The sequence below is a fragment of the Antedon mediterranea genome, chromosome 7, assembly GCF_964355755.1.
Source record: "Antedon mediterranea chromosome 7, ecAntMedi1.1, whole genome shotgun sequence".
Taxonomy (NCBI): Eukaryota; Metazoa; Echinodermata; class Crinoidea; order Comatulida; family Antedonidae; genus Antedon; species Antedon mediterranea.
This window is the reverse complement of record NC_092676.1, coordinates 191,788-215,317: the sequence shown is the minus strand read 5'-3', so window position 1 is coordinate 215,317 and position 23,530 is coordinate 191,788. Positions and strand designations below refer to the sequence as shown.

Sequence of the window (23,530 nt, the reverse complement as noted above, 5' to 3'; positions counted from 1 at the left end):
GCCTAGGCCTAGGCTAGTTGTTTTGTATGTAAAAACTACAAACAACGAGCTGAAATAAACAGTCTGGTAAAAACGTCTAACATGTGAAGTTCTTTTTTTCCGTTCCAAAAATAAGACTAGAGATTCCAGGTGAGAGGAGGGAGGAGAGAAAGTCGGTCAACATTTTTAACATTGATTATTTTTCCCTTTTGCACGTATTACGTGCAAAGAGAAAAATTATAAATGTTATAAAAAAACAATGTAAACTAGATGTGATATTACATTGACAATCGAAAGTAAGATAAATATAATCACCCAGTGTGCAGATGATCTTGTAGCCTACTACACTAATCAGTGATAATGATTACCATTGTAGGATCTTAATTAGCACATTTTTTTAAGATATATATATTTGTAAATATTTGAATTATCTAGGTAAAATTTCATTTTATTTATTGTTCGAGAAAAACGTCTGGAACATTGTAGGCCTACAGACAAGCCGAAAATTCATAATAAAAACCGAATAAATACGATATAAAGTGAAATAGCTGAGTCTCTAAATGCCATTTCGATTTTTCGGGAAATTGGGAAATACAAGAGAAAAATAATAGGCCTACCAGCTATTTTTCTCAATTATCATCCGAAATATGGGCTTATACTTAGAACTACTTGATGTAAAAATAAAACCTAAATATGAAAATGAATGAAATATGGGGAAAAATAACAATCTACAAATTGGGGGTCGGAAATCCCATGATCTGCGCCCGTGTAGGCTACTCGTGGGTAAGGAGACATGTGCATATTACGAACATAAATCATTATTTATAGTTTAGTATTTATTGTCACCCTTGGTGCTAATGGTACTCATTTGTTCTTAAGAATGGTTCCATGATGGTTCCGAAGCGTCGATCTTTTTTGTCATTACATATTTTATTTTAAATCCAAAGGCAAATTACTGAAAAAATGACAATGCTGCGTATCAGTGGATTTTGGCATTTTATTTTAAGATTGTACGGTCAAAACAAAAGGTAAAACCTCAATTCATAAAAAATTTATCAAAATTTAATAGCGCAAAATGTTCTTGGAAAAAAAGATGCTATGTAGCTTTTTAGGCTACTAATGGTTTACACACATAATAATTAATACATTTAGTAGTAATTGTAATTTAAAAAAATGAAATGTAAAGAACGCCAACTTTTCATAAAAACATAATCATTTTCAAAACTTGATAACATGTTTAGCAGATCTGATGGAAACCAAAACAACCGTACCGTTACAAAAGAGATGTGAGCCCTCTAGAGTAGAATGCATCGTCGTCAGACAGCAGCCCACTCTCAGCTCTGTGTGTGTGTGAAGTTAAGTCCTGGAGGTGGTGTAAACTCCCGTGTAAACTGATTACAGGTAGGGCTAGTCTAAGGTGTTTTTCGTTGAATAACTAATATTGTATAATAACTATTATTAATTGTATGCTAGAAATGATTACAGTTATAGTTTTGAGCTACTGACAGTTCTCAAACAAACCTTTTTTACATAGTTATAGCCCTAAAGTAGTAATTAGTATGTACATTTTCTACCGGTGCGAAAGGCAGGCAGTTACAGCAGGTAGAAAAGGTATCTGTCGGCCGGAAGTAACTGTTTTTTTTTATCAACACTTATTGCAGTTACAGAACATGCGTCAACCACGTTTGTGATTGATCTTCACCACCTTAAGAATCGCAATAAAGCTTACCAATACCCTAAATAACTACTATCTCAACTAAAAAAATAATTAAATATGACTGTTATTGTCTGATGTTATCGGTAGCGTTTAAGTCGATCTCATTCTAATTTTGGTAGCGACACAATCAAAATGATCAAAAGTGTATAATAGCTGTGTTCCATACAAAATACTGCTGAAAGTTTATATCGTTACTAATTTATCTGACACCACAACCAGCTAACTAACCATGTACCCATTGTACCATTAATTATAAGTATTAACTGGCAGGCAAAATCTTGTTGAGTTTGAAATTAGTGAGATTGTTAAAATGTTATTTTTTTTACAATTTATAGGGGTCGGTCGCATCAGTACCCATAACAATGTTTGATGAAAATCGCAAAGTTTGGGTTCCTCATCTAGATGATGGATTTCAACTTGGAAAAATAGTTGATATTGGAACTGACACGATTACTGTTGAACCGTTTAAAACACCAAAAAAGGTAAGAATATTCCTTACCCTTAAAAATACTTAACAGGCAGTGTCATATTTCTTGTTAACTTAATTATGGCTTTTTTTCAGCATGTTTCTGCACCCTATGATCGAGTATTCCCAGCAGAAGAGGATGATTCCAAAACTGTCCAGGATAACTGTAAGTCTCCTTCTTAAACCTTTTTTACGTCATTCCGACATTACGCTTTCCACGATTTATTTCCATATTTTTTTGCCAGGATATAGTTTGTTATTGTGCTAAATGTTTTCCTTTTGATTTTTTTTTTCATTTGGTTTATCTAGTTTTCTTTTTGTTTATATGGTCATGTTTTTACTTTTTGTAAGTAACCATTAGTAATCATGATAATTAATAATCCACTCCCCATTTTTAACTAGTATATGGTACAATAGTGTTAATACTATGTTCATATCCACAGCTGAATAAGATCAAATAGTGCAAGCACAGTCATATTCAATAAACAATGTCTGATTCTACTGATGAGCAAATGTAAAACAGAACACAAATAATAATTGGGAACTAAACACTTAAATTATTATTATTTGTGATAAAAACAATACTGTAATGTTTAATTTGTAAACTGTAGAGAAAATATGTGATATTGCCTTTGATTTTGTATAGTAATCAATATCCAGGTGGTATACTGTGATTATGATAGCACCTTTTATTGATTTCTTTTATAGCGCACAAGCTAAACTGGCGGCAAGAACACAGTTACAATTGCTGTCCTAATTAAAGACCGTTTTTATAGTACTATGTGACCCTAAAATGTTTCTTTTATTTTATGTAAATTTGTAAATCTTTATCTTTTAACTAAATAAACACTGAAAAAAGACACAAGATTCATTGGTTGGAATTAAAGCACAATCTCTTATTACCATTAAGTTTTCACTCGTTTTTATATAATATAATGGAAAGATTTGTTGTAATTTTAATCTCACTATTTTAAATTTGTTTTTGTCTGTTTGAGATAAGATATGATTGAGTACAAAGTACATTATGCACTAGAGACTGCTGTAGATCAATTTACCACATGGTATTCTATAATCATGACTCAATATACACCATGGAGCAGGGAGGTATACAAATAATTGATACCAGCTCCCTGCATCCGTAGTATACACATTTGTGTTTTAATTTGTTTTCAGTTTTCCTCACAATTTTGATTCACTGTACTTTAATTCTCATATTTAAATGTGATTATGATAAAAACTAGATATGAAAAGCTATTAAATGGTTAACTAAATAAATTAATAATGCACTTAATGCCTAATTCCTAATTAGTGTGTTGACTACCTTGGAAATCCTCTTGAATTCCATTTAGAATGCTGATGCTCTCTAACATTTAACAAGTAGATTGTTGCTCAGTCATTGTTAGTCTGCTGGACATTGGATTGTTTACTGTACACTAGCTGAAAATGGACTGTTAAAGCAATTGGATTATGCTGAAAGGGGGCTGTTAAAGCAATTGGATTATGCCGAAAGGGGGCTGTTAAAGCAATTGGATTATGCTGAAAGTGGGCTGTTAAAGCAATTGTCCAAAGGGACCTATTTTATTTATTTTTTTATTTTTTATTTTATTCAAACTCATTCAACAGCGGGAAACCCGCCCCTTACAGAATGGAATAAACTATACCATATAAAAATATATATAAATCTTAAAATCTAGCAATACAAATTTATACAATTTTACTAATTTTATTACAAAAACAATTATAACGGTCAAAAAAGAGATCAATAGAATTATCTTTAACAACACAATTATTAAAAAGAAGACAAATATGTGAAATAAATCCATTCTTGGTAACATTAACACGACAAAACGGCACATAAAGAAGATTACATTTGGAATTACGAGTACGACAACCAACAGCTTTAACATGAAAGGAAAACAAGGAGATAAAATTACAATTAAAACGGGAATTCATACATTTATACAAAAACTGAAGATCGAACATAGAACGACGAGAGACAAGCGAAGGAAGAGAGACAGACAAAGGAGGACAGTGACAAGTAGAATACACAAAACGAACAAAACGATCTTGGACTCTTTGAAGACGGGTACTATGAACAGACGAAAACGAATTAGACACAACACTACAGTATTCAAGATGGGGACGGACAAGAGAAACATATAAATTAATTAAAGTATTAGAATTTTTAAAACACCAGCAATTACGACGTATCATGCCTAACATTCTATTTGCTTGACTAACAGCAGCATCAACTTGAGGAATAAAATTTAAGTTACAGTCGATAATAATACCAAGATCTTTATGACGATCAATTCTTTCCAAAACATGATTATTAATGCTGTAATCATATTGGATATATTGTCTTTTCTTAGTAATCGTCATAATTTTGCATTTTGGTAAGTTTAAACTCAGCTTCCAGGTGGTGGTCCATCTGAAGAGTGTACCAAGGTCATTTTGAATGTGTCACTGTCTGTACACCAGTAATAAATCATGATACATTTTTAAGTCAATAATTATTTTACCATCATTCAATTTTCTTATGTTTTACAAATGATTTTGACTTTTATAACTATTTATAAATTTCTAATTAATACTTGTAGGATGTTTTTCTTAAAACTAATACGAGTATTGACATCAATTTTTACCAGAAAATCCTCAGCATGCATACACATGTTATCAGTGCTTTTTACTACGTCATCCACTTATTTCCAGTACATTATCAAGATAAAGCCAAAGATAATGAGTTTAGTGACTTAGCTCTGTAAGCCCAGTTTGTTAAACCATTGAGGTTTAAGTCAATTCTTTTTGGATTTTTTTCATATGCTAATTTGTGTGTCACTTGCTTTTTGAAGCGGATATAACATGGGTTTGTCAAAAATGAAAAATTACCAAGCATGTTCGATGCTAATTGTTATAATTCATCAATGGATGTTAGTTTAGGGAGTTGTCAATTGATGCCTACCTATTATCTTGTACTGTATACTTAAAAGAGAGTAAATAATGAACCATTTTCAAGGAATATTTTGTAACTTCACATTTGTTTGCAATAATGCCAATTAATACTGTTTTGCCGTTTGAATAGCTGTTTTGTTGTAGATGAGTGAACATCTATTAACTACACACTATAACTCCACTACTACAATATACAGTATGTGAATATGAAAGGTGATGATTACATAATAGATAGGTCTGATGGTACATGCCTAAAATACATACCCCACATTTTGACCTGTTTACTTGAAACATTATTTGATTTAGGTGACAATAGTTAGTATCATGGATTATTGATGTCTTTGGTATTCTGTGTTGTAATTAATTCTGAGTTGTCTTTTCTGCCTTTTTATTTATAATGAGTGAATGAATAATGATGTATACTAACTGTCCAGCTCATTATTGATATACCGTAAGAGAAGTGTCATGAATAAGGTCATTACATATAATACTGATAAAAAACCATTTCCCTTTTAAATTTGTTGTCATGGCAACAGTCAATAGCATTATAATATTGCTTTATTCAAAATGTGACAAACATCTTTTGCTTGATTAAAACATTTCAATTAAAAAAAAAATATTAAATACATCAACTGAATCAACATTTCTGTTATAAACAGTATGTAAAGATACTGTATAATATTTTTTTACGTTAAAACTGATGATGCCTTTCTCATTAGTGGCGGTAAATGTTTTAATAACTGGACAGGATTTTAAGTGACATTGTTGGTATACCTGAATGGCTTTTCTTACATAGGATGACATATTTAATACAATACATTTGAATAATAACAGCTATTGTACTACTATTTATGGTATTGCCTTACACTCTGTAATCTATTAATCTATTCAATTCTGTAACTAAGCAGGATCTTAGTTGTAATATTCATATAATTCTTGGTAGAGTGATAATAGCATGAAGGATATGAGATGGCAATATATACTAGTTCTGATTGTATCATATCTTTATGTGAATATAAAAAGAATGATTTGATTTGCCTTTTGTAACAGCAAGAATGAGGAATTTTAACTAAATATTTACTTTTCACAATCAAATCACATTTTAAAATATCCTATTCAGCATTGAATTTCATTTATTTCATCCTTTATTTCTTTCATTTAAACCAATTCATATTATTTGTTTGTAGGTGCCCTTATGTACCTCAATGAGGCTACACTACTTAACAATCTTCGTCTACGATATGCAAAAAATGAAATCTATGTAAGTAATCTTTTTACATAAATTCATTTTGAATTCTTTTTGATAATTAGTTTCAACGAAACTATGTAAAATAAGAGATAAAAGATAAAGTATAAAGTTAACTGACTTTTAAATATACATATCCTGAATATACTCATAAATGTAATATACTTTGTAGACTTACGTGGCAAACATCTTGATTGCTGTCAATCCTTATAAGGAGATGAAAGGACTTTATTCTACTGATGTCATCAAGAAATATATGGGAAAATCACTTGGTGTTCTACCCCCACATGTCTTTGCTATTGGTAAGTGTAAAACACTAGTGTATATACCAACCAAATGAACACATTATTGGATAGCACTATAAAACAGTTGTTTGTTGTCAATGTGATGTTTTTATTAATTACTGTATAATGATGATAATGATAAATAACACTATTATTTCCCATAGCTGACAAAGCATTTCGTGAAATGTTAGTTTTGCGTCAGAGTCAGTCAATAGTTGTTAGTGGTGAGTCTGGTGCTGGAAAGACTGAATCTACCAAGTATATACTAAGGTAAAAACAGAATCCCTTTATATATAAACATTGACCAAGTGTGTAATGTATGCTGTTTCACTATATTTCATTAGTCATTCTTGATGTTTAATTTTAATTTTAAATGTAAATAAGTTGGGTAATCATCAGGAATAGTCCTGAACAGGGAGATGAACGCCCCTGCCCACCGATGAGTTTCGGGATCCCTTTGACCCGGAGGGAGAGTACCCGTCAGGGTCCCTACCAAGGGTTACAGGTCCCAGGTTTTTAGTTGTTTTTAAAATTAATTAGTGTTCCATGACCTTCTCATCAAAATTAACGTCTCTCATTGTTGTGCTATGTCAACATAATGTCAATGACGGCGAAATGTCCCCAATAATGGAGATAGCTATGCAAACAAGTAACAAGTAATTCCTAAACACAACTATGCCACGTACAGTAAGCTGGTATAGTTTTGAATTTACCAGAAGTCATTGAGCAGACAACCAAGATATGGTTTCAGTTGGTGACATTTGTTATTTTTCTTTAGGTATCTAACTGAATCTCATGGTCAAAGTGCTGGTGTGATTGAGCAGCAGATTCTTGCAGCCAATCCTCTACTAGAAGCTTTTGGAAATGCCAAGACAGTTAGAAACAACAACAGCAGTCGATTTGGAAAGTTCATTGAAATACATTTTAGCAACAAGGTATACACAATTTAATGAAGCTTACAAATTAGAAATATGGTAGTATTGCCCCTCTAGCTAATTACTTTTATTAAATTCAGATAGAAATCTTACAGTTATGAACAACATTATTAATGATTGCTTCATCATAGTTGTTTTGTAATTATGTAGCATCAAGTTGTAGGTGGCCATGTTTCTCATTACTTGTTGGAAAAACCAAGAGTTTGTTGGCAGAGTCCGGGTGAAAGAAACTACCATATATTCTACTACCTTTGTGCAGCAGCATCAACTCAGTTAAGAAATGCTTACAAGATTAAGACCCCAGATGATTACCAGGTAAGTCTGGTGTTTGGTGGAGAATTTATCAATAATAATAATAACAACATCATACTGTATACAGCGTGTCTATTATAAATAATCTTATTCTCTCATTTTCAGTATATGAAAGAAGGAACAACCCAGTATTTTCTGTCCAAAGAGACAGAAAGCAAAATCAGTGAAACAAGCAAAAGCAAGCAGGTATGTACATTTCAATGTTTTTGCTCACTATACCATGGAGGTATACCTCCATGCTTATATATTCATTTCAGGAAATAAATTCATAAATAAATACACTACGTTGGTTTCAATTTTCATGATAAACAGGAAACAAGAAGATAATTTTACGGTTTTTATTTGACTTTTTAATACGTTTTAATAAATCAAAATTCTTTTACAATTTTTTTACTATAAATTGTATATATATATTTCTTACTATAAATAATAATATTAGACAGTATATTTTGTTTAAGCTCATATTTATTTAATTCTTATATTGTTAATCTGTACTCAAATATGTAGAATAGAATACGAATAAACATTTAGTATACAGCGAATAAATAAATAAAAATAAATAATTCAGAAGTTGTATTTTAATCTTTCAGCAAAAATCAAAAGGTAGTTTGCATGACATAGTGATGGATGATTTGATTGGTTTTCAACGTGTTGAACAAGCAATGAAAAAATGTAAGATTAGTGACAATGAGAAGAATGATATATTCCGCATTACTTGCGGCGTTCTTCATCTTGGAAACATCCAATTTGAGTCCTCTGATGGCACACAAGGTATGTTTTTTTTATTTCATTTCAAAACATTTACAAAAAATTAATAATTCAAAGATAACAGTAGACATTCATTAATCAGTAATCTTTTGTTCTAGGATATAAAAATGACTTGGTTTAATAAAATTGAAAAACTTGTTTTTTTAACTAGGACATACTAATAGGTTTGCCTAAAATTGTTATAATTAAAACATTTATTTACACATTAAGTTATAGGACTCATTTCCATTGGTATATTCTTAATGAAAGTAACACTTTCTCAATTTGTATAGGTGGATGCTGTGTTTCGCCAAATTCCCAAGATGCAGTTGCCATGACAGCCAAACTGTTTGGTTTAGAGAAGGATGAACTTTGTGAATGTTTAGTGACAAGAGTAATGCAGGCTGCTAAAGGAGGCGGGAAAGGCACCATCATCAAGTAAGATTTGGTTTATAACATATAAATATATAATAATTGTAAACATTAATTACAATTGTATTATTTAAAGTGCTTTTTTTACCATAAGACATTTTGTTTAATAGGGTTCCATTAAAAGCTGAGCAGGCTTCAAACGCACGGAATGGCTTAGCAAAGTACATCTATGATCGTCTGTTTACATACATTGTGAAACGTGTCAATGACAGCTTTCCGTTCCAATCTTCGGCTCATTTCATTGGTGTATTGGACATTGCAGGATTTGAATACTTTGCCCTCAACAGTTTTGAACAGTTTTGTATCAACTATTGTAATGAAAAACTTCAACAGTTCTTTAATCTTAGAGTCCTAAAAGAGGTGTGTGTTTATTTCTTGTCTCTTCTCTTTATTGTTTCCTATAATTATGGACCTACTAATTTATAGGTCCATGCTAGAACTCTTTGTTGAAGAATATCATAAAAGCATTTCTATATGTTTCACAGTAAATTCAAATAATGATTGTTTTAAGTACATTATGATTTTTATCAATTTTTCTTACTTTTAGGAGCAAGAATTGTATGAGAAAGAAGGTCTTGGTGTAAATGCTGTCACATTTACCGACAACCAAGATTGTATAGGTAATCACATACATCCATGAATAATGTTTAGTTTTAATTAGATATATTTTAATGTTTAATTAAGAAATATTTGTTATTTTATTTTTGTGTCTGTTATTTTGTAGATTTGATTGAAAGTAAAATGGGTATTCTAGAACTACTGGATGAAGAAAGCAAACTTCCGCGAGCTAGTCCTAATAACTTTACGCACACAGTCCACCAGAAACACAGCTCACATTTCAGATTAGCTGTAAGTTTACTTTATTTTACTATAAAAGAAATATATTTTTACCTATGGTACAAATTACAAAAATAGATGGTAAACACTGACACATTGTTAATTACAAACCAGATGAACATTTACAATCAGATTACAATAATGATTGAATTTCCTTTTAGATTCCAAGGAAATCCAAACTGACTGCGCACCGTAATGTACGTGATGACGAGGGATTTCTTATACGTCACTTTGCTGGTGCTGTCTGCTACCAAACGGTTAGTATTCCCTCTATGTACTTACTTTACCTTTGCTGGTGCTGTGTGCTACTAAACGGTTAGTATTCCCTCTATGTACTTACTTTACCTTTGCTGGTGCTGTGTGCTACCAAACGGTTAGTATTCCCTCTATGTACTTACTTTACCTTTGCTGGTGCTGTGTGCTACCAAACGGTTAGTATTCCCTCTATGTACTTACTTTACCTTTGCTGGTGCTGTGTGCTACCAAACGGTTAGTATTCCCTCTATGTACTTACTTTACCTTTGCTGGTGCTGTCTGCTACCAAACGGTTAGTATTCCCTCTATGTACTTACTTTACCTTTGCTGGTGCTGTGTGCTACCAAACGGTTAGTATTCCCTCTATGTACTTACTTTACCTTTGCTGGTGCTGTGTCCTACCAAACGGTTAGTATTCCCTCTATGTACTTACTTTACCTTTGCTGGTGCTGTCTGCTACCAAACGGTTAGTATTCCCTCTATGTACTTACTTTACCTTTGCTGGTGCTGTGTGCTACCAAACGGTTAGTATTCCCTCTATGTACTTACTTTACCTTTGCTGGTGCTGTCTGCTACCAAACGGTTAGTATTCCCTCTATGTACTTACTTTACCTTTGCTGGTGCTGTGTGCTACCAAACGGTTAGTATTCCCTCTATGTACTTACTTTACCTTTGCTGGTGCTGTCTGCTACCAAACGGTTAGTATTCCCTCTATGTACTTACTTTATCTTTGCTGGTGCTGTGTGCTACCAAACGGTTAGTATTCCCTCTATGTACTTACTTTACCTTTGCTGGTGCTGTGTGCTACCAAACGGTTAGTATTCCCTCTATGTACTTACTTTACCTTTGCTGGTGCTGTGTGCTACCAAACGGTTAGTATTCCCTCTATGTACTTACTTTACCTTTGCTGGTGCTGTGTGCTACCAAACGGTTAGTATTCCCTCTATGTACTTACTTTACCTTTGCTGGTGCTGTGTGCTACCAAACGGTTAGTATTCCCTCTATGTACTTACTTTACCTTTGCTGGTGCTGTGTGCTACCAAACGGTTAGTATTCCCTCTATGTACTTACTTTACCTTTGCTGGTGCTGTCTGCTACCAAACGGTTAGTATTCCCTCTATGTACTTACTTTACCTTTGCTGGTGCTGTCTGCTACCAAACGGTTAGTATTCCCTCTATGTACTTACTTTACCTTTCATAACAAATCATTTCTATCATAGGTTTTCTCTTTTTTTTTAATTCACAAAAATATCATTTATTTATCTGTTATGCCATGGTGGAAAGACCTGCATGATTTATACCCCTTTAATTCACAAACATATCATTTATTTATCTGTTATGCCATGGTGGAAAGACCTGCATGATTTATACCCCTTTAATTCACAAACATATCATTTATTTATCTGTTATGCCATGGTGGAAAGACCTGCATGATTTATACCCCTTTAATTCACAAACATATCATTTATTTATCTGTTATGCCATGGTGGAAAGACCTGCATGATTTATACCCCTTTATAGAACATATATACAAACTGAAATAAAGCAAGACATTTACAGTTCAGAACTGTTAAATGGATATGTATTAGGTAATTAAAAGTACAAAAAGATGTTCCAATATGTAAATATTTATTTTAGGCTGAATTCATTGAAAAGAATAATGACGCTTTGCATTCATCACTTCAAATGTTGCTAAATGAGAGTCAAGATCCGTTTAGTAAACAATTGTTTCCAAAAGCTGACAACAAGACTAAATCAATCCAAAAACTTGCTTTCGATAGTGTTGGAAACAAGTTCAAGGTGAGTGCTTAGTACATTATACCATCAGTTCAAACAATATAATAATTATTATGTATTAATTGAACTTAAAAGAAATTCACTGAAATTCCAGTAATACAGTAATGAAATATGATGTAAATATTGTGTATCTATATGTATCTAAATATTTAAAAACTTTTTATTAATCAGTAAAAAAAATGTAGAAAAAACCCTACCATCTACTCACCTGTTTCTGTAGCTTCTTCCTTTATTGGCACTTTTTTTCTAGTATGTGTGTCTTTTGAGTTTGATAAATAAACTAAGATAAAGTAAATCAGGTGACCCTGATACCAAAAGTGAATTTGTAATCAAGATTATTTATATTTAAAACTTGTAAATCGGTGAATTCAAAAAAGAAAGAAATAGTGTTATTTGACCCACTTTAAGACGATAGAACAATAAATAAAAATACAAACTATGTAATGATGTAGGTTCAACTGAACACATTGATGGAGAAACTGAGAGGTACTGGATCATCATTTGTGAGATGTATCAAGCCAAATAACAAGCTGGTTGACAACCTCTTTGAAGGCACTCAGATCCTTAGTCAACTTCAATGTGCTGGTCAGTAGCATTTTGTATTGTCTTCTTCAATTTATATATCCTCAATACCAAAATCATATACATATCTGTATATAATAGTTCATTTTTTCTTAGAGAAGCTTGCTTGTAGAGTGCTATATAAGAATGAACTATTGTTATATAATTTTTTCGGTTAAACCATTTATGAATACGTACGTGTGCAACGTTTTGACTTGTTTTCAGCAAGACAAGACTAGATTCAATAAGTATAACTATTGCTTTTTTTATTTGTTTAATTTTGTTTAGGGATGGTTTCTGTGTTGAATCTGATGCAAGGTGGTTTCCCATCAAGAGCTTCATTTCATGATCTTTATGAAATGTACAAACGTTACATGCCTCAGAATTTGCTGAGACTTGATCCAAGATTGTTTTGTAAGGTAAGGCTATAGATTCATTTATCCATCTGCCAATACAACATTGTTTTATCCTGCCTTCCAACAGATTTATATATGCACTGGACATATGATTAACAAATTTTAATCTTTTTTAGGCTTTGTTCCATGCATTGGGCCTTAGTGACCAAGACTATCGCTTTGGTGTCACTAAAGTATTTTTCCGTTCTGGTAAATTCTATGAATTTGACCAGATGATGAAATCTGATCCTGAAAACCTGCGTGTGTTAATCAAGAAGGTACATCGATGGTTGATCTGTGCACGTTGGAAGAAAGCTCAGTGGGGAACTTTAATGGTCTTAAAATGTAAGTTTATTTACAAGAATCATTTCTTAAATTATTTCTTTTGCAAATGTTCTTTGGCCTGATTCACATCACTAATTCCATTTGTCAACAGTAAAAAACAAGATTTTGTATCGGCGAAGAGCTCTGCTAAAGATGCAGAGTACTATACGAATGTTCTTGGCAGTTCGACGTCATAGACCACGCTATAGGGCTTTACGTCAAGTACAAACACTATACTCGGAAATTGTTAAAATGGAAGATGTTGGTAAGTGAAATTAAAAATATTTAAGACATTTTTTTTGGACCAAAAATGCTCCCAGTAGGTTGATTTTTCAATTATGACTAATATGATATTGCTTTTTTTTAGCTAAGCAAATGAAAGATGATAAAGTCTCAAAACAGGTTAAAAGCATTCGTACCTCACTTGATGATTTGATCAGAGGAATCAAGGTAGGGTAATTGAGTTTTGCTAAAAAGTTTAGTTTGAAGTGGTTGAAAACATTAGGTGTTTTTCACTATGAATGATTCAGTTGTCCATTCTGCTTGTCTGGGGTTGTTTAGTGTGGTAAAACTAGAACATTATTTTGTTATTTACTACAAACTATGTTTAATATTATATTATAGACTACTGTTATGAAAAGACAACAGATGGACAAGTTGTATATAGATATGGCAAACAAAGTGACCAAGCAACTTAAGGAGTTAATGTCAAAGAAAAAAGCAAAAGAAGCGGAACAGATTCGTCTTAAAAAACTACAAGAAGAAATGGAAAGAGAAAAGAAGAAAAGGGAAGAAGAAGAAAGGAAACGAAAAGCAGAAGAAGAAGAGAGAGAAAAGAAGAAGAAGGAAGAAGCAGAAGCTAAAAAGAAGTAAGTTTATCACATTTTTTATGTCCATATTATTCATATTTTTGTTTTTTGTTGTTTGGTTTTTGGACCTTTGGATAGTTATTTCATAGATCTTGACTTTAAATAAATGTACTTTTAGAAAAGAAGAAATAGAAAAGAGAAGGAAAGAAGAAGAGGCAATGAATTTGAAAGCACTCAGAGAGGAAAGAAAAAAGCTGGAAGAAGAAAAAAAGAAAATATTCGAAGAGAAGAAGTTGCTGGAAGATCTTCGTAAAAAGTTAGTTTTTTTCTTTTTGATCCTTACCAGGGTATTGTTATCCTAATTACATATACAGGTAACTCAATGTAATGATGAAGAATTTTCTGGGATAATACAAAAACGATGAATGTTTATATTTATTTAAATATATTCAATGAGGCAGAACAGCAATTAATATCTTTTAAAACTTTTTACAGACAAGAACAAGAGCGTCTTGATTTCGAAATGGCGCAGCGACTTTCACAAGAGAGTAATTCCCAGGTTACAGTTACTGAAGAAGTTGCTCAAGTCAGGTAAGTAAATTATTAACTTTTTATTTATCTTGAAATGTCTGTGTAAATTGAAACATCCAGCCTATTGGGTAAGGAATCGCAAACAAAAATGGAACTGTAATGATAATGCAAAAACTAAGATTAACTTTCCGATTTATTTTGATTCAGAGAAGAGGTTGCGACTGCAATCCCTGCTCGTACTCCTCTTGTGCAACGGTCAGACAAAACATATGATCTCTCTAAATGGAAGTATGCAGAGTTGCGGGATACTATCAACACATGTAATGGTAAGCACCTACAACAAATTATTTTTTAATTTTTGTTCTTCGTTTAAGGACATTATTTTATTTTCAAAATTTGTGGATTGTTTCAATGAAGTACAATCTTTAAAATGATGATGAATTACTGATTGATTCAAATGTTTCTATTAGTAATTGAATTCTTCTATGTTAGTTATCAATCTATTAGTAATTGAATTCTTCTATGTTAGTTATCAATCTATTAGTAATTGAATTCCTCTATGTTAGTTATCAATCTATTAGTAATTGAATTCTTCTATGTTAGTTATCAGTTCTATTAGTAATTGAATTCTTCTATGTTAGTTATCAATCTATTAGTAATTGAATTCCTCTATGTTAGTTATCAATCTATTAGTAATTGAATTCTTCTATGTTAGTTATCAATCTATTATTAATTGAATTCTTCTATGTTAGTTATCAATCTATTAGTAGTTGAATTCTTCTATGTTAGTTATCAATCTATTAGTAATTGAATTCTACTATGTTAGTTATCAATCTGTTAGTAGTTGAATTCTTCTATGTTAGTTATCAATCTATTTGTAGTTGAATTCTTCTATGTTAGTTATCAATCTATTAGTAATTGAATTCTTCTATGTTAGTTATCAATCTATTAGTAATTGAATTCTTCTATGTTAGTTATCAATCTATTAGTAATTGAATTCTTCTATGTTAGTTATCAATCTATTAGTAATTGAATTCTTCTATGTTAGTTATCAATCTATTAGTAGTTGAATTCTTCTATGTTAATTATCAATCTATTAGTAATTGAATTCTTCTATGTTAGTTATCAATCTATTAGTAATTGAATTCTTCTATGTTAGTTATCAATCTATTAGTAATTGAATTCTTCTATGTTAGTTATCAATCTATTAGTAGTTGAATTCTTCTATGTTAGTTATCAATCTATTAGTAATTGAATTCTTCTATGTTAGTTATCAATCTATTAGTAGTTGAATTCTTCTATGTTAGTTATCAATCTATTAGTAATTGAATTCTTCTATGTTAGTTATCAATCTATTAGTAATTGAATTCTTCTATGTTAGTTATCAATCTATTAGTAATTGAATTCTTCTATGTTAGTTATCAATCTATTAGTAATTGAATTCTTCTATGTTAGTTATCAATCTATTAGTAATTGAATTCTTCTATGTTAGTTATCAATCTATTAGTAGTTGAATTCTTCTATGTTAGTTATCAATCTATTAGTAATTGAATTCTTCTATGTTAGTTATCAATCTATTAGTAATTGAATTCTTCTATGTTAGTTATCAATCTGTTAGTAATTGAATTCTTCTATGTTAGTTATCAATCTATTAGTAATTGAATTCTTCTATGTTAGTTATCAATCTATTAGTAATTGAATTCTTCTATGTTAGTTATCAATCTATTAGTAATTGAATTCCTCTATGTTAGTTATCAATCTATTAGTAATTGAATTCTTCTATGTTAGTTATCAATCTATTAGTAATTGAATTCTTCTATGTTAGTTATCAATCTGTTAGTAATTGAATTCTTCTATGTTAGTTATCAATCTATTAGTAATTGAATTCTTCTGTTAGTTATCAATCTATTAGTAATTGAATTCTTCTATGTTAGTTATCAATCTATTAGTAATTGAATTCTTCTATGTTAGTTATCAATCTATTAGTAATTGAATTCCTCTATGTTAGTTATCAATCTATTAGTAATTGAATTCTTCTATGTTAGTTATCAATCTATTAGTAATTGAATTCTTCTATGTTAGTTATCAATCTATTAGTAATTGAATTCTTCTATGTTAGTTATCAATCTATTAGTAATTGAATTCTTCTATGTTAGTTATCAATCTATTAGTAATTGAATTCTTCTATGTTAGTTATCAATCTATTAGTAATTGAATTCTTCTATGTTAGTTATCAATCTATTGAATTACATTCTTTACTCTATTATCCCATGCTTTATAATGTGCTTTATAATGTGCTTTATAATGTGCTTTATAATGTGCTTTATAATGTGCTTTATAATGTGCTTTGACAACTATTCTCTTTAATTTCCATGTTTTCAATTCCCTCTGATGAGTGTGTAATTTATTGATTTTTCCCTGTGGCTCTTGCGCAAATTAATGTGTATAATAAATAATGTATTTTTTTGTTATAAAAAAAGATGTAGATTTGTTGAGCGCATGTCGAGAGGAATTTCATCGTCGTTTGAAAGTGTACCAGAAATGGAAGTCAAAGAACAAGAAAAACACTGCTGAACCGGAGCCAACTACAGCACGTGCTCCCGAAGCAATCCAAAATGGTAATTAGAGTTTTAATTTCATTAAAGCAGCTTTTCCTTCAATTAATTAAGATCAGTCTTGTGTCTACCAAGATAAGTATTTTATAATGTTAAGAGAGTAACTAAATTACCAGGGCTATAATACAGAATAGATTTTTATCAAAGCGGTTGATATATTCATTAAATTGGATGATGTATAGACCTATAAATAAATGCATTCAATCTACATCATGCACTCAGTTTTTTGGCTCCTTCTTAATGACTGCGTATTAATTATTGTATGTCACCAATACCATGCATATCATAGATAATGTTTTATCTGTATGTCTTAATAGCTTCTCCACCACCGCCGTTACCACAAAAGAAAAAACCAGGAGACAAAATGGCGCAGCGCTACTTCCGGGTTCCATTTATGAGACCCAGTGACAAGAGCGGTGATCCCACCCTCCGAAAGAAAGGGATGTGGTATGCTCATTTTGATGGAGAATTTATTGCAAGACAAATGGAATTACATCCTGACAAAGTTCCTGTATTGCTTGTTGCAGGTAAGGCTTGGAATACAAGCAAAACAAATCAATCAAACTTTTGTCATATAAAATTGTACTTACACAGTTTCCATTTTCCGGCAACATTTATTCCTTGAATCAAAAAATGATTATACATTGCTGACCTCAACGAGAATATGTTAATATACGCTCAACATGCTGAGGCGTATTGTAGTAAGACTGCTTAATGAGTTATCTGATTGGCCGATGTGATACAGCCATATTCAATTATGCCTCTCTAAATGGTGGCTCACTTTTTGAACTGTGATTGTGCTGGATTTGACCCTCTAGTTGCCCAGCATTGTACTGTATGTATCTAATTGTCTCCCATTTACTTTATAGGGAAAGACGACCTACAGATGTGTTAGGGTTAGGGTTAGGGTTAACTGTGATTGTGCTGGATTTGACCCTCTAGTTGCGCAGCATTGCACTGTATGTATCTAATTGTCTCCCATTTACTTTATAGGGAAAGACGACCTACAGATGTGTGAGCTGAGCTTATTGGAAACTGGTCTGACTAACAAGAAAAATGCTGAGATTTTAGAAAAAGAATTTGAATATGAATGGGATAAACATGGGGGCACTAACTATCTATTAATAGCAATCAACAATAAACAAGCTAGGCAAACATACGCTACTAATAAACTCCAAGGAAAATAAGTATATACTTAGTCAAAGATTTCACTAAAAGATATTGTTTCATACTGGGTTTGAATACGAGTCTCTTTTTGTCTTGGTTCGCTGTTTTTTCAGAACTTAATTAGTTTATCATCAATATGATGTAATGATTGCCCAGTATTTTACATATATGTACTGTATTTCATTTGTTTGAATTTGTACTGATATAATCTATATAAAATATATAACTATGTGGTGTTCTGACAAGTAGCTTAACTATGTTGTTTTCTGACATGTAGCTTAATAGTGAGAATGTTTGTAATTATATGGAAACTAAATAAATATTAGATTTTATGATACAATACAACAGGGTTCAATGAACTTTGTTAGCTACGCATTTTACGATACAATACAACAGGGTTCAATTTATGAACTTTGTTAGCTACGCATTTGTGTGGCAAAATTAGAATAATTATGCAAATTATAATCTGTATGTTTCTAAAAATGTAGAATAAATAAGTTAGTTACATTCCAAGAATGAAATAATGTTAAGCTTTGCAATACTTGGTACTTGAATTGGTTGAATAATTTGACAATCATGAAATAACATTCCTTTCTTACCAGTTAACTTAAGTCTTTCAGCTTAGATATATTTTCAAATAGATAGTAATAAGTAGTTAATGTCTTTTGATTTTGCATCACATCATTCCAAGTAATTTTTGCAATCAAATATTTTATTTCATAAAATTTATATTAATTTTAACTTTCTAATATTAATATTCATTAGAATAATATATTGTTAATGTTCTGTCGTAGCAGTTGAAATCAAAATGTTAAGAGCAGTTTATTTAAAGCTTAAAATGCTGTTGTTTTTTTGCAATACAATATTTCTGCTGGATAGGCATGCATACATAAGACCAAATATTAAGGAAATAATGATATGATTCTCTCCTTTATAGATATTTACTTTTTTTTAGTCGGAGAATGAGAACATACATTTTTAGTTATTATTTGTTGTTTGTTTTAATTAGTAAAACTTGGGTGGAGGTATAATTAATTAATCAGCGTTTAATGAAAGAAATGTACTGTATTGTGTTCTATACACAGGTTTTGTAAGTGTAAGGTAGACATGTTTGTGCTTTGCTGTTTAGATGTGGGCACTACATCAATTTAATTTAAATCACAAAATATATCAAATTATATTAAATTTTGATGTTTTTTTTTATTTGTATTTAATTCAAGTAGATAAATTTATATAGACACATAGGACTAGTGTATCTGTTTCTTGTGTTTTTAATACCCTCTAGGATTTTATATTGAGAATCACCTTTGACTCAGTGGCCTATTATGAAAAGGGATGAGAGAAGGTCCCTTAGTTCTAAATATTTATTAGGGCTCTGTGGTACTCAAGTGAAGTGAATCCTTTTGATTATAAGGTTGCATTCTCTAGGTACTCAAGTGAAGTGAATCCTTTTGATTATAAGGTTGCATTCTCTAAGCAATATCACACTATAATTTATGGCTCCATATTTCTGGGCGCTGCAAATCTCTATTATATCATAATAAAATGTAGTTCCATTATGATTTATGGTTGATGCTTATAGTTGATGCTTATAGTTTAATTTTTTTTTTTCAATTTCAGTTTTATTTTCCAATATAAACAAGTGTAATGAATAAATGCAAAAATGGAAGGATGACCAAAAAAGAGCAAAGCTTGTACAGTATTTGGCCACCTTAACAAAATAATTAATAAATGATACAAACATAATTGAAGCACAGGACGAGACAATACTAGCTAAACATGTTGGCATATGAACTCAAAGATAGATATGCTTTGATGCTTATAGTTGATGCTTATAGTTGATGCTTATAATAGTTGATGCTTATAGTTGATGCTTATAGTTGATGCTTATAGTTGATGCTTATAGTTGATGCTTATAGTTTGAATATAGCAATGCTTCAAAGTGTCACCCACACAGTTAATCAATTATAGCAACAACTACTATATAAACATTCAATATCAAATCTTGTTAAATATTGAAAAGATCTTCATATTTTAACACACGCAGTACTGAGTAATTAGACCATTTTATATTAAGTTCATGCTAAGATGTTGGTATTGCTGCAGGTCTGTTAATCAGCAACCTGAAATAATGAGACCATTTTATATTAAGTTCATGCTAAGATTAGCCAGTGTTGGTGTTGTTGCAAGTCTGTTAATCAGCAACCCTGAACTAATTTGATAAAATTCTGACTGGATAATTGTCAAGATATCTAATGCATTCCAAATTAAACCAATACAATTAGCAAAGATGCCAACTGACCAGGCGTTACGAGGTATAATAATTTATGTAACATACTACTATAAGGTATATGTGATTGGTTGTTGCAATAAATTGATGCAAACGTTATTCGTCGTAAAAATTTATTAATTTTGTTAACAATTGTTTCCATGCGTTATTTTGCGGCAAGGTTCAAAATTACCTTTAAAAAAAAAACAAATAAAAAAATAGATACCATTGCATATTATTTATGTTACAGAAGCTGGCCATTTTAAGCTGTACCTAAATTATTACATATTTGAAAATGTATACAAGGATCAAAGAGATCATGTGTTTTAATGAAAAATTTTGATAATTTGATTTTATGAAAAAATTAATTAGTAAGTATTAATACTCATAGAGATATTATTAATATCTCTATGCATAGAGAATTATAGTGAACGTTCACTAGTATAAATATCTCTATATAATATGCTCTATGTAATACTATAGGCCTATTTAGGACTGTTATTATAGGACACGCTCCCAAAAATAGTTGTTGTTTTGGTAATAATACTTATTTGGAAATTTTGGATTTCTGTATGAATATTTGATCAGGGAGGTATTTTATACATCCCTGGTTTTATCGGCTTGAATTGATATAGATATGATTGTTAAATGGCATCCATACGAAACGTTTTTTGCCGATACTTCACACATGAATGCACATTAACCAGAATTTTCCATGATGCAATTCTATTCCATGATTTGTCAATTTTGGGGGTGTGTTTGTAACCTTTAACCTTTACACGCTTTCTCCTCGAGAGAAAGATATCTCGATCTCTCGCGCGATCCGATCAGCTAGCTCTCTATGATCGAGCGGCGGCCCAGGCCTCGCCTCCTCTCTCCCACCACACGCCAAACGATCGAGAGATCAAGATCAAGCATACACATACCAGAGGCTAGTGTCAGTGATAATAACCTAAATTAGAATTACTATTTTGCTTATGCATGCATTGATTAATAAACGTCGAAAACATACAAGAAGCATCTGCAAACGTTACATGTAAGTATGGTTTTATAAATTTATTGAAATAATGTTCAAATGATGGACACGCTGGGCCTCCTGTCTATTCTATTTTCTAGGCCTACCTAGAGTCCATCCTAGGCCTAGGCCATCTACTAGATAAGGAGGTAGGCAAGTCAAGCTAGGCCTTAGTTAGGAGGCTAGCCCTAGCGAATTCGATTTCGTTGTTAGGCCTAACTTATTATCTACCCATGGAGGTATAAATACCTCCATGATCTACCTATCCTAAACCACTACTACAAACAAGTCTTACAGTAGCTATCGACAGCGGTGTCAGTGACAGTGATGCAGATGATGGATGACGAAGTGTCAAATTAGGGGCAAAAAGATTCTTTGAAACAAAATAAATTCAAAGAATCAATCATTCTCACTCCTGAGGACGATCAAAGTACATTGATCGAAACGTCGAGAAACTCACTCAACAGTTGTTTTTAGAACTAACACACGTGGTGTACCGCAAACTTTATATCAATATTATATCAAGAATCAATAATAATCTAAATACTTTGATGAGGTCTTATTAATACCAAAACAAATATCTTGCACTCAGCGCTTAAGTAGAGAAAAGTAAATCATTCAGTCTTTAATACGTAATCATATTCATAGTAACACATGTGTTTATTTAAATTATTATCTTTATATTGGCCTAGCACAACTCGTGCAATTAAAAATTACAGTTTTAAAAGTAAAACTTCACTTTGCAATTTATTATATAATAACTGACGAATTATATAATCCTGATTTTTTTTATCAAACTGGGTGGAACATATACTGTGAAGTATTCTAAATTAAAAAGATCAGATATTATTCCTCAGTATCTCTAGTCTATGCTAGCATACAGATAGTAAAAAAAATACTACAGTCAAGTAACATAAGAAAATGATTTATAGTTTCATCTGTCTTATCATGTAAGCTGCAATGTATTTTAATTTCTGTGCATCCTGTAACAAGAAGAATCAATGTAAAGTGATGCATTATTGACATTGCACAATCAAGATGATAGAATGGATTTGTAATCAGATATTTACAAACAAAATAGAATGAACATACCATATAATAATGAATATTTTTAGTAAGAAAATAATAATAATAATAAAACAGAAATTTCATTGTTAACCCCCATTAAATTGTCCACTTTAAAATTATCCTAATTATAAATTAATTTTCATGCTTCAATTACAAATAAAAATGTTATGCTTTATCAAGAACATTAAGTTTTCAATTGTTAAATCATATTTTGTTATTGAAATAAAGCTACTACAATACCTGGTCCTTGGACATACATATTGTCAAAACAAATCTAATTTGAATCAAATCAGATCTTTCTACAATATTTACTTATACAGTAGTCAAATGACAGTCACAGTTTGAGGGTATCATCGAAAATGCATTATTAAGAAATAACCCAATGTAATTAGGAATATGAAAGAACTTAATCCAGGTGGTCAAATGTTAATAGTACTAGTACTACAGTAGTACAATCCTACAGGGAAGTAACAATTTATAACGTACAGTATTTCTTAATGAGAAACTACTTTAATATAATTTATCTGGTATGATAGTTTACACATTAGATATCTACACCTGTTCTTGTTCCTTTGCATCACTCATATTAATAATAATAATAATAATCTTTTTTAAGACAATGAATATTTATGGTACTATCATTTTTCTTGCAGGTTGTATAAATGGACAGTTCCTTAGATGGCAGAAATATCAGAAGCAGTGACAGACAGCAGCAGTAGCAGTTTGCATGATGTTGAATTAATAGAGGAAGTACGCCATTTTTTTGGTCATTTAAACACTACAGATCATCACGAGAGACTCCAAGCTTTAGACGAAC

The 23,530-nt window shown here is 31.2% G+C and overlaps 1 protein-coding gene across 1 annotated transcript; it reads left to right on the top strand.

Moving 5' to 3' along the window:
• Nucleotides 1-1,329: 1,329 nt before the first annotated feature.
• On the top strand, nt 1,330-19,606 carry LOC140053889 (unconventional myosin-VI-like). Its single transcript, XM_072098625.1, has 28 exons — nt 1,330-1,380; nt 2,032-2,178; nt 2,259-2,328; nt 6,302-6,375; nt 6,533-6,662; nt 6,809-6,914; nt 7,423-7,579; nt 7,730-7,894; nt 7,997-8,077; nt 8,482-8,662; nt 8,932-9,076; nt 9,181-9,430; nt 9,618-9,690; nt 9,795-9,919; nt 10,069-10,164; nt 11,801-11,962; nt 12,412-12,544; nt 12,809-12,939; nt 13,053-13,260; nt 13,352-13,504; nt 13,607-13,689; nt 13,864-14,108; nt 14,227-14,364; nt 14,544-14,639; nt 14,787-14,905; nt 17,060-17,197; nt 17,512-17,721; nt 18,188-19,606. Exons 2-28 carry the CDS (start codon nt 2,059-2,061, stop codon nt 18,379-18,381), a joined length of 3,783 nt encoding a protein of 1,260 aa, XP_071954726.1. The 5' UTR covers nt 1,330-1,380; nt 2,032-2,058; the 3' UTR covers nt 18,382-19,606.
• The last annotated feature ends 3,924 nt before the right edge of the window (nt 19,607-23,530 follow it).